The 12,343-nt window shown below is 39.4% G+C and overlaps 1 protein-coding gene across 1 annotated transcript; it reads left to right on the forward strand.

Annotated features, from left to right (window-relative positions):
* The first annotated feature begins 2,960 nt into the window (after positions 1 to 2,960).
* LOC138024195 (dual specificity testis-specific protein kinase 1-like) lies at positions 2,961 to 12,109 on the forward strand. Its single transcript, XM_068871307.1, has 9 exons — positions 2,961 to 3,273; positions 3,375 to 3,502; positions 3,604 to 3,652; positions 3,754 to 3,903; positions 3,999 to 4,072; positions 6,761 to 6,833; positions 8,231 to 8,314; positions 9,405 to 9,491; positions 10,677 to 12,109. The coding sequence occupies exons 1-9, from the start codon at positions 3,067 to 3,069 to the stop codon at positions 11,664 to 11,666; spliced, it is 1,842 nt and encodes a 613-aa protein (XP_068727408.1). The 5' UTR covers positions 2,961 to 3,066; the 3' UTR covers positions 11,667 to 12,109.
* Positions 12,110 to 12,343: the final 234 nt, after the last annotated feature.

Genomic DNA, 12,343 nt, shown 5'->3' on the forward strand with positions numbered 1-12,343 from the left:
CGAGAATCATTTGAGAAGTTGTTTACGGCGGGCATGGTACAATTCTACGTAGGCTACTTCACTGAGACTGAGTAACGACTGCATATAATAGGCTACTGGAACAAAAGAATGAAAAAATAACGTGGAAAATAAATAAACAAAGTACAACTATAAAGTACAACTACAGTAGTTTTTTTCTCATCTTAACAAGCTATGAGAGCTATAATAATTTGATCCCAAGTTGTGCCGTCACTACTTGTCCATGGCGGTGTCCAAAACGCGGGACTAGAGATAGGCCAACTTCTACAAGCTGAACAACTAAGAGTCTCTAACTAGAAAGCTCGGCTTCTTTGGACACCGTACACTTACGAACTAATTTTATATCGGTATGTATCTGTTTTTTATCCCCTATGTTCTTTTACAATACAGTCTGTGTGTGTAAATAGTATTTATAGTGTTAATAAACAATAAAAAGAATGATAAACAAGCAAAGAACAGCAAACAACAAGCATGATCTCCGGATCAGCGGGGTTTGGGAGGTTCTGAATCACGCAATTGGACACTTTGAAGGCCCACTAGGAAGAAATAACTGCTTGTACAGTAATGGCCACGAAGAATGGATTTCACCGAGATCTGAACTCGGAACACCGAATTTAAGGTGTAGAGTGCTGACCACTGGGCCAGGGGTCCAACAGCTAACATAAGAGTGTCGAGATTGATCAGTTCACCGTGTTCACATGAAAGAAGAGAACAGTAGGGAAAAAAATAAACTCGAATTTACATTTAATTCGACTGTCCTTACATTGTGAGGTTAAATTGAAAGCCAAACACCCAAAGATGAAATCCTTCTTTTGAAGAAAAGAGCGGTCTCGAACGACCTCTAATGTACCCTTTAACAGTGACACACGACGAAACACTAAAAAAAAAAATAAGGAAGCGCTTATAAATTCCACCTAAATCCAAACCTGAACTCCGATCGCTGGATTCAGAGTCCAGGCTGGGGTTGCTCAAGGCATGGTTAGCCGCGCTAACAACCGACAGGTTTTAATACTTCTTAACCAATTAACGCTTAGCGCTGAAGCTTCGAGCAACCGGCAATTACACCAGGGGCTTGAACAAGCAGTTGCAGCAATTTTGTTTGTTTTGCTTTCTATTAAATTTACTACTCCCACTACGTTCTGGTTGTCTTTGGAGAAAGGACAACCTTTGGAAAATTTGCGTCTTGCCAAAAATAAAATGAACTTGTTAAATTTGCGCGCTCTGCTCCTGGTTTTGATACATTTCGTGATTTCCATTTTCTTCTTGAGAACAGCATAGAAAATCAAATCTGGGATTCTGTGGAGGACGTGAGCATCTCAGGATGAATTTTCACTATTTTCTCTAAACTTCCTTGGTACTTGCTACACAATCAGTACATCCTGAACAGCTAATTGTCAGAGTAAGAAATGATGACAAGAACTCGAGGCTATACGTGATCAAATGACGTTCTCATAGCGTCTTTGTCGTAGTCGCTTAAGCTTCGCGTATTTTGATGGGTCAGCAAACAAGGAACTGCCAGGCCATGGGCAATTATTATACGTGAGCAATGACATACCAGTTGTAGAGAATACAGGCGAATGGATCATTTTCTTCGGTTTAATTAAGGTTAAATTTACGAACTTATTATAATTTCCCCAGTTTCAGAGCTTGCGATAGCCGCTTATTCGAGCCAGCAGACCAAAAAAAAAAAACACTCTTCTTTACTGAAGAACGTCATTTAAAAGAACGTTCTTCTGTGATTAGCCAAAATTCTAAAAACATACTAAGAACATACCCAGGCTGAGAATGTCCGTTGGGATGTGCCATCGTATTATGGGCCTCGCATTGGAGACCACCTATCATCTTTCAGCACAGATGTGGGGCACCTGTCTTTTCCAGCGCAATCTTTAGCCCAGAATTATCAGATCACAATTCATGAATCTTCCAGAGATTTGACAATCTGTTTTTCGCAACAGAACCACACACAATCCTTCGCTGCAACATGGCGTCAATATCGTGATATTGTGTATCATAAATCTTTACTGAACTTGATTATATTTTGTTGACAACTTTTGGCTGCAAATTACAAGGAAAAATCTAATTTAGAAATTATCATTTCATGGAATAAGTCTAGTTGCAGGCAAAGAACCTCCCAGCCAAATTAAAATAAACCGAAGGCATATGGTTTTGTCTCAGTGTTTCTGCACAATTCCAAATTAAATATTTAAGCGAGCTCGTGCATCAAAAACAATGAGAGCATTTAGCCACTTTGTTCTGTAAATTAAATCTTATTAGTATCACCCAACTAGTGGACTAATGCAAATCCCGCATTTTAACTGGCTACGCTACTAGAGCACTATTAGTAATAGTCCTCGAGTAGCGAAAAGCGTGACGCTTTCTTCCGTTTTATTCCTAAATAGATATTTCTTCAACTTTATCATCGCCTTTTCTGTCCGACTAGTTGGGTGATACTAGTTAGTCTAGTTAGACCCTTCGCCGTCAAGGGCCACTGGTCTAATTCTTTTAAAGTGTTACCTTTTATCCGGAGATATTTTGGGCAATCTTTGGAAAGATAGCAAAGTAATTCGAAGAACTGAGAAATCGAGAGAAAGATCTTTAAATTGTTTGTAAACAAACGACGAAAGTGAAGAAAACTGTACAAACGGCACGTGCCGGCTGACAGCGTTGCAGTCGCGAAATTGGCGGGAAAATTTATAAACTCGCCTCAGGTACTCGTCTTACTAATAATAGCTCTCGTATTAAAACTACCGTACTGTTTATCTTTGAGTTAAATAATCCCTTTTCTTTTCTATTCAATTTGCTTTAAGTATTCAATGAAACAACGGCGAGAAAGCAGAACAAATTTCAAAAAACTTGTACATGTACATCGCCAAAGCCAACCAATAAGAAGCGAGAAACGCCATAATATACCCCATGAGGCCAAGCAAGCTTGACAATTTGACAGTAACACAATTTTTGTACAAGAAAGAACGAGAAATGTAGTGTTATCATAGGATTTGTGGTTGAAAAAAACCTTAGTTATGTTCTTGTCTCATTGATAATTCACGTATGGTGGTCCTCATGGATGTTACAGCTAAGGAAAAAGGCGACGTGTGTCGGAACACAAGTGATTTGCGGGCATCCCAAACCGAAACGCAAGATCATGTTCCGATCTTGCAGAACTTGCTGTCGTCAATTCCAAATTCGTGCATTTACCGCAAAGAGGAGTTTATCTGTAGTAAACTTGCGAGCGGCTTTTATGGGGATATATTTAAGGTTAGTCTACGCTTGACTTACTGAAGCCCGGGACTTGAGTATTGTTTCATCTCGTTTATGACTTTTTCAAAATAGTGTCGAGAATGTTTTCGTATTTGCAGGTTCATCATCGCGAAACAGGCGAAATGATGGTGTTGAAAATGAACAAACCTGAAGTAGAATTAGAAAACTGTACGATGCTCGACGAAATCAAGTTAATGAGCCATCTTTCTCACCCCAATATTATAAGGTGAATATTGAGTACAGGAAGTTTGCTTCGTTAATTAAGCTTAAGCTTGCACGTTTCATCAACTTTACCTAAACTCGTCCTTGAAACATTTTCCATCGCAGATTTATCGGTGTTTGCATCTATGAAGGCCAAGTTCATCTACTTTGTGAGGTATCGACTTGACCCTTAAAGAGTATTTTAACGTTTGGGATCTTTTGCAAAGTTTATTTTATCAGTTGAGGAATGTTGACGACTTAATGTTTTCATTTCAGTACATTAATGGTGGAGATCTTCAGGAACTTTTGCTCGACTATTCAGTTAAACTGCAGTGGTCAACTCGACTTTATCTTGCAAAAGATATTGCCGAAGGAATGAGATATCTTCACAAGCAAGGGGTGATACATCGTGATCTAACATCGAAGGTGAAAAAATAAAACAGAACTTTGTACTAATCAATCACCATTCGCCCTGTCTATATTATTATTATTTTTTTACTTTTCCTTTATTTCTTTCCCAGAATTGCTTAATTAAGGAAGTACATGGATGGCGTTATGGGGTTGTTGCAGATTTAGGCTTAGCAACAGAAATAAAGTGAGTTGGGCTGAAATAGTAATCATTAATATTTATGTGAAGCCAGTATCAATTGGCAGATTTTCTATCTTGCAAGCCATTAAAAAAATATTGATATACATGTAGATCCTTCAAAAAAACCAAGCTTCTTTTAGATTTCAACATTTCTTGTTGATTATTAAATTATAAAATAGAAAATGTAAATTATGCTTGAGTCTGCGCCATAGAGATTTCTACTACTTAAGGATTTAAAGATGAGTGTAGCACGTCGTTGGCCCATGAAGGGGAGGAGTTTCTCATTTATTAATCATGCAAAGAGAAGAAACAAAACGATAACAACAAAGAAAAAAGAAAAATGGAGGTCCTTTTTACTTCTCAAGTTTTCGGTTCAGGTTAAACGAGATTGTGTTTGAAGCACAGGTAGTTTTGTTATTTTGGAGAGTTAGTTAGGTTAGCTTAACTTCTGAAAAAACTTAAACATGTTTGTTTCTGGTGTGATGGGTGTTTCAGTTTTTAAATCAATACATCCATTTTTGTGTAACTTCCTTATGGAGACAGTAGGTCATGGGCCTTAAATTTCATTTCTTATCATCAGTTAAGTTTCCCTTGGTATTTCAATGTTAGTAGTAAAATAATATTGTGTCAATTTAAAAAAGTTTCTGTGACCCCAGGGCAAATCATATTAAACAATAGTTGAGTGATGTTGAGCGGGTGTCATATGGCTTGCTGTTCTAATAGCAAAATATATTTCTGCTGCTCTAAATGTCATTATCTCTATGGTTGCATGATACTTAATTATTTATTATAGTGAGTGGAAATTGTAAATTACTGTTCCAATATTTGTGCTCAGTGCAAAACAATATGAAAGAGTTAAAAAGTGAAAAACCAAACATGTACACTGTGTTATTTAAAGCTTAGGGCTGGTAGAACCTTGTAGATAAAGTAATTCTTGAACTATGTGAAGGAACCAACTAGACAATTAACGGTAGCCGAGTTCTGGATAACAAAGAACAAAATTAATGCAGTTGGTTACGTCAAAGTGGGATTTGAATTAAGAACACCCACTTGCAAGTCCTGCATTTATTTGTCTAAACTGCTGAATACCCGGCCACTTATTTGCATATGAATGTTGTAATATGCCTCATTCTTCAAACAATGCTGTCACAAGAACGTAATAGTGGCCGGGTATTCTGCAGTTACTCCAATTAATATTTCAGTGAAAGGGCATACTTTACCATGTTACAAATCTTTTTGCTGAGAAATTTTTATTTTTATATTAAGCAATGTCATTTCTTTTCTTAATAAGCTTATTCCATGCTTTGAAATTTATCCATGTTCTCCTTGGTCTGGGGGCTCCCATACATTTTTGTGTGCACTTTGATGTCCAGGTGAAATGCATCAACAACAAAAATTGCAAAGTCATAAAATTTTGCCAACACTAACTCGGCAATTTTTGTACATATGGCACTGTTGACAATTTTGGCATGTTCTTGTCAAATAAGTGTGGTCAAGTTGCATTGAATAGTTATTAAGTATTTTTCCCTTTCCAAGCATTTTCACTGTTTTCACCATGATATAAATAACCATGTTTATAAATAACCATGTTTACTGACCTTCCCACTTTGGATTTTTCAGTACAAAAAGGCTGCCCTAACTTGAGTATAAAAGGGGCTATGATGACTCTATGTTTCTGAGATAATTTATCACTTGCAGTTCTATTTTATATGTAAAATTTAAATTATCTCAAATAAAAGTAGTTAATGCTCTCTAGACAGTGTTCTCCCCAGGTATTTCAGGCCAGGCAGGCCGCCTGGCTTGATTCGTTGAAAAATCGTTGGCGCCTGGCTTAAAACAAGTGACCTTACGTAGTTTAACATCTAAAACTGGGATCCTGTCCATAATTAAAAAAAGAAAAATACTCAATAAAGATACTGAAGCATTTTCTAGTGTTTTCTCATTGTGTTTTCTCGCAATTGATAAGGTTTCAGCTCATTTACCCTTCCATGAAAGGTGATGAAACTTGTCATCCGCTCGTTTCGTTGAACGGCAGCCGTCTTTCAGTTTGCCATAAATTCAAGGGCACTTTACGGATATTACAGGGAATACTAAACTCACTTCCCACGTGCGTGGAAGGTTGTCAAAAAATGGCGGCTTCGACAAACTCAGGATCCTCTGAACAGAAACGAAAAGCTAGTCAAAGTAAATTAAGTTCTTTTTTCACCCTGGAAAAGAGATATAAGAGTGTAAGTAATTTGGATGAAGAAGTCCAGCCTCGGGAAACAACACAAGGTCCGTCAACATCTACAGATTCCAAACACCGAAAATCAGGGTTTGATCCAACGTGGCTGAAGGATTTCCCTTGGCTTCTTAAGACTAACGAAGATGATAATACTAAATAGTGGTAGTGGTATGTTGTGCAAGTTGTGCAGAAAACACAATCAAAGGGCCCAAAGAGTAAGGCAAGGATGTGCTGTTTGGGTGGATGTTCCATGTTTTTAAGTTTTATGTTTTCCTAGACAGCATGACAATTCGCTTTTGTTATTTTTGTAAGTCTTAATTTTATATGGTAGATTAAGCTTCCGACAGAATGCCCCCTGGCCTTCCCAAAATCCTGGGGAGAACACTGCTAGACTAGTAAAAAAACTGTTTTGTGGACTAATTGTACTCTATGCACATGTTTTAGCTAATTTCTTCATTTTGTAATATCAGGGAGCAATCAATTGTTGGGTCACCTTTTAACATGGCACCTGAACTTCTACGAGGGGAAGCTTATGATGAAAAGGTAATGAGGGTATATCCATTACAGTTCTTTCAAGTCACAGTGTCAAAATTCCCCGCCCCCAACTGCATGTAAGATTGCCTCATTTCCTTTATTGTCTTGCCCCGGATCTTTCCAGGATGGTGTAGCATCAGTTTCTTGCTATGTGTCTCGGTGCTTGCACATTGCAGCTAAATTAGGAGATATTATAGTTCAACACCTTGGACAAAATTTATTTCCAAATTTCAAGATTTCAGGTCACACTCTTTCAAGGCTGCTGCCTAAGAAAATTTTAAAGGGGCCCTCAGAGCTAAACGCTGAGAACTTAGGAGCCCAACATATGAAGTGAAAGGTGTTGCTGTGAAAAATTAAGGCGCCCAGAGCTATTCTTTGGGAGCCCCAGGCTACCGGGCTCCTGTTAGGCAACAGCCTTGTCTTTTTTCTGGTCACCCGTTTTTATCCACCAGGCCCCAAGTTATTCAACGGCCCGATAGCTTTATCTGGTCGATAAATATAAGTTACTATTCATCAGTTTCAATGTCTGCAAAGATTTCGGTATTTGCCCTTATAACTCTGAATATGCACACTCCAGGCACATCTAGTGCGCCCTGTGATTAAAAAAATCACTTCCTTTTTTCGTCCAGATTTCGAAAGTGTGTTTGCTTAACACCTGACTGGCAAAATTTTGAACTTTGATTTTTATCCAAAGGCTTTTTACTGTGAGTGCAAGTCTTGGATTTCATGGGCCGCCATTACTCACATTCAAAACTGACCGACTGGACCTCAGAGGGTTGGATCCAGGGAAAAGTGACAACAAGGGCTCACTAGCTTAAAATTTCAGCGTGTGAATGCAGCTTATTATATGCAAAACACGAGGTAAGAAATCTGAAAGCCCAAAAACTCCTTTGCTGCATGTTAATTCTGTGGCGTACATACGCATTGCATTCTTAAACTAGTGAGCTTCTGATGTCATTTTCTCCTCTATCCAGCTCTCTCGAGATCTTAACGTTAGTAATGGTGGACCATTACATAGGAAAATTCCAGTTAAAATAATTAGGTGTCTTTCAAATCAAGGCTTATACTCTGTATGGTGACTTATAAATCCACTGAATACAGTTATCCATCCTTTGTATGTACAACTGTCGCCTTTGAGCAGGCTCTTCTGTTGAAAATGGCATGCGGTCAAAATGTAGGGGCTTGGTCACCATAAGTCCCTATAATATTTCGACTGCGCACCATTTCAATGGAAGAGCCTGCTTCTAGCACAACTGGGGACAACTGATTCATTCATCAGCTGACCTGCATGTGTGGCTTACTTGTGCGTGCATTCAGCTGAAAACCCTTTTGAGCCAACTTAAGTCGCAAGGTTGAGTGAAAATGAAATGATCGTTGTGATTCTTTTTTGCATGATAAATTGTTAGGCTGATGTGTTTTCCTATGGAATTATTCTTTGTGAAATCATTGGTCGAGTGCCTGCTGATCCAGATGAGTTGCCTCGGACAAAGGTATGTGATTGGCATCTTGGAGTCTTATAAGGTGAAATGTTAAATCAATGAAACAACGGAACACAACGTGAACTTTAAGAATTGACGTATCATGACAATCACACGTGAAAGGATTGGGTGTCCATTGACATCCTTCACGCGATATCTGGTACCTTAGCACGTGCCTGAACGCTGATTGGCTCAACATAATTTGCTTTCAACTTGGGGGCAGAGTTATTCAGCAGAGTGAACTGCAAGCGGAATCGTCAAGCCCGATTTTCAAAATTACAACTTCTTGGACCTCCTGTCCCGACGGGTTTTAAGATATCGCTTCTAATATAGGTGATTGTAAGTTACTCCAAATATGTTGTGAGGAATTTTTCGTTTGTCTTCGGAGACTGATTTTATGGCACTTCTTCTGCCCAAATTAAGTATGAGATGAGAGTTTCGACTTTGGTGCGTGATATTTCCTTCAATTCTTAACATAATCAAAAATTCCTCACACGGTATTGGAGTGCATTCATCTCATCTTAAACTAAGATGCAACAAAGTGTGGTTATTTTTGCAATAAAGTGAAAGGGCCGGAGCCTCTGCAGCAGACTCGGTCTTTCTGAGTTAGAGGCCTCAAAACCAAAAGGCAATATTAAATACCAAAAAACTAAAACTTTATTCAAATAATTCAATCTATTAACTTAATATGATGTATATTTGGACCCTATACAAAAAATAGCGGCGCAACAATTTCATTTTTCCGCGGACACGTCGTTTTCCTTTACCGAGACCTTAAGCTTAGTGATGTCCTCATGTAACCCTAACCAGGTGTTATTAATCTTATATAGGGCTTATAAGATTAAGAAGGGCATTACTTCTCGTACGGGTGACGCTTATTATAGCACTACAGCTTGTTCTTTAAGCATAACTGTCCTTGATGTTGTGATTTGTGGGTTGATTGTATGACCTTAATACTAAGGTAACAATACTGCAACGTTGATCTGTGGCAAATTGTGTAAAAATATTCAAATCCTATTTCATTTCTCATCTGCCACATTGTTTTCGGTCGTACGTGGCAAATATCCACCACTGAACATAGTGATTTAATGTCCTTTCCCAGAAATTTGGTGTTGATGTTGAAAAGTTTCAGCAGATGACGGGGGATTGTCCAAATGAATTTCTTCAAACAGCACTTTGCTGTTGCCAGGTAATAGTTAGGCCACTTATTATATATTTGTTTATTTATTTAGAGCGAGCTTCAATCGAGTGTCGTGAAACCAAAACCAAAGTAATTACTTTGGCCAATCAATAAGGACGGACGCAATCCAGTAAACCAATCAAAACTCGAAGTAATTACACGTAGCCGACACAAAGCGCAGGAAAATGTGCACGCGCGAGCCACGATTGGTTTTGGTTTCACTTCTGATTGGTTGAAAAAGTGGCGCGAGAACTTTGAACCAATCCGGCACTGAGTGAAGTAATGCAAAACCAAAGCAATTCACTAATTACTTTCGACACTCAATGGAAAACCGCTCTATTGGCACTTATTTATTTATTTATTTATTTACTTATTTAAAATAAGGACTTCCCTTTTATGGCAGTCTGCTCCCTTTTGATTTAATCATGTTTTGTCACGCAAACTAGTTTCTTTGCTAGGACAACAGATAAGGCAGTGATTGTAAATCTTCAAAATAAAACAGAATTACCCGTTTCTTTTGTCCTGAAGCTCTAGCTGCGTAGATGACGGGATATTAGGGACTTTACGATCTACGACGGCGACGTCAACGAAAACGTCACCTCAAAATATAACTTTGCACTATCGTAAGTTTCTTGCGGTTAGGCCATCTCCTTCGCGTCGTACAATGGGGGCGAAGTATCCCAAAAAAAAAGGTACGAGCGGTTTCAGAGTGAAAATAGAGAATTATAGATTCACATTTGTGCGCTCGCGTTGTCAGAATTTTTCAAATTTGGTGATTTCAGGTCGTTCTTGTGCAGTGTACCGCACGGCTTTGTGCTAAAATGCGTGCTGCACGTGCAGCACGATTATTTTTCCTCTTTTAACCAATGATAGTGTTGTTTCGTGGCGTTCTCGTTGACGACCGCGTCGTAAATCGTAAATTCGCTATTTTATCGCGGGACGCGCGAGTAAAGCGTGGCCGCAATGTGGCGTGGTGACGTGTAGGTTTAAGATTTTCACTCTCAGCCAAAGCACAGCGGAGCAGCCATCGATGTACTCTAGCGTGTTTTAATAATCCGACCAGTAACGAAGGCCACAGAAGCGCGAGAATCGCATGTTTTTTCATGAACGTGAAACGGCCATTTTGTATCTGGTGGAAGGATAATCAAACCCCTCTTCCTCTTTGTATGCAGCTTAAATGTTTTTTTTCCTCAGATGGAACCACGCACGCGGCCAACATTCATCGAAACGTCTAAGCACTTGGAATTCATCCTTGTTGGTCACGACCTACGACCTGCGATCGAGGAAGCGATGAACACACCAGTAACAGAACCTCGGTTACCGCTTTCTGCTGAACAGCTATCACCATCACTTTCTGGTGAAAATAAGCGAGGAAATGATTCCGTGATATCTGGAGCAAATGATTCTTCACCTCTTTCAAGCCCTCCAACGATTATCGTCAGCGCTGAAGCGTCTCCACCTCTTAACGTTCGTTCCGCGGAGAAACGGCGGCAGTCGTGGATTATAGGGCGCTACAAGATGTTTAACGTAGCTACAGATGATTTGCTTAAGAACACTCCTGGCAAGTTGAAAAGTTTCTTTCACCGTGCTATTCGAACACACACGCATTTTCATCCAGCGAAGCAGAAGAAAGTTAGGGACGGCTGTAACCAAAGCTCTGCGACGCATTTGAAGACCTACAGTATGAATGGAGAGGATGGTGAGCAGGCGAGCTTTGGTTTAGCAGACACCATCTCACCCAGCACTCATTCAAGACGGTTTCTTAGTAAGAAAACCTCAGAGCAAGATTTGATGTATAACTTCAGTTTAAAGGATGATTCCGTCGATGGGCGGTACAAGCTTCGAAGTGTAAAGTCGGACTCTTCATTTTCTTTTCCTTCAAATTCACATCGGCATCGTTCGTCTTCGAAACCAAAACTATTTGGTGATTTCCCGTTTTGTAGATTGCCTGACAACTTCAAACGATTCGGCTATCCGGTGTGTAAAGACATCGACGAGTCATCCACACCACGAAGTCGAACAGCAGCACGGGTTGAGAGTGATTTGAATCCGGAGCCCAGACGAACGTTGTTCCAAACAGAGACATCGCGGGATCACAAGGGCTCAGAAGAAAAGCACAACCACCACAAGTCTTCATTCTGGATTTTCAAGCGTAAAGGAAGCAAAGAAAAGAATTCCTTCTGATGCGAGTACAAATTCAGTTTATCGCTAAATCTGAAACAGGTATCGTTATTAATCTTTGGGATCAATCAACTCCCACCCGAACGTCACATTAAAGTTAATTGGAAATACGAGGTTATTTCAAATTGTCGTGGAAAAAGGAGATTATAAGCATTTAATTGTCGCTTGTTTTCGTTTTATGAAATGTCCAAGGTGGTACCAATGTGTGCGGTTTTGGCAACCTGCGAACGTAGACTTATTTGCGGCTACCCTGTCTCTGCTTCCACGGATAACGAAAGCCGGAAAGTCGTCCTCGGTAGCAGGCTTTCGTGAAGGAAGCAAGAGCTGCGAACGACACTGCATGTTTCGGGAACGTAACTTGAAAATGTAACTTCGCGTTATTGTACTCATTTCGGGATTGTTCCAGGTCTTGAATTGTATAGAAACTATAAAAGAATGAAATTGGCATGGAAGAGAGAAAGTTTAAAACCTATTCTCGGATGATAGCGTCCTTCAGATAACTTCAAATTTCGTTGCTAGGAAATATACCAACGCGTAAAACGCACGTGCCGTGCGTGCCGAGCAATTGTTTTTGCTGTAGTATAAGATAAGCGAATAAGCAACGAAAAGAACACACAGAAAAAAGTCCAATCTGACAAGCTGAGAGAGATCTTGGTCAAAGGTTTCCAATTGGATGGGTG

Source organism: Montipora capricornis, chromosome 11, assembly GCF_036669925.1.
Source record: "Montipora capricornis isolate CH-2021 chromosome 11, ASM3666992v2, whole genome shotgun sequence".
In the NCBI taxonomy this organism is placed as follows: domain Eukaryota; kingdom Metazoa; phylum Cnidaria; class Anthozoa; order Scleractinia; family Acroporidae; genus Montipora; species Montipora capricornis.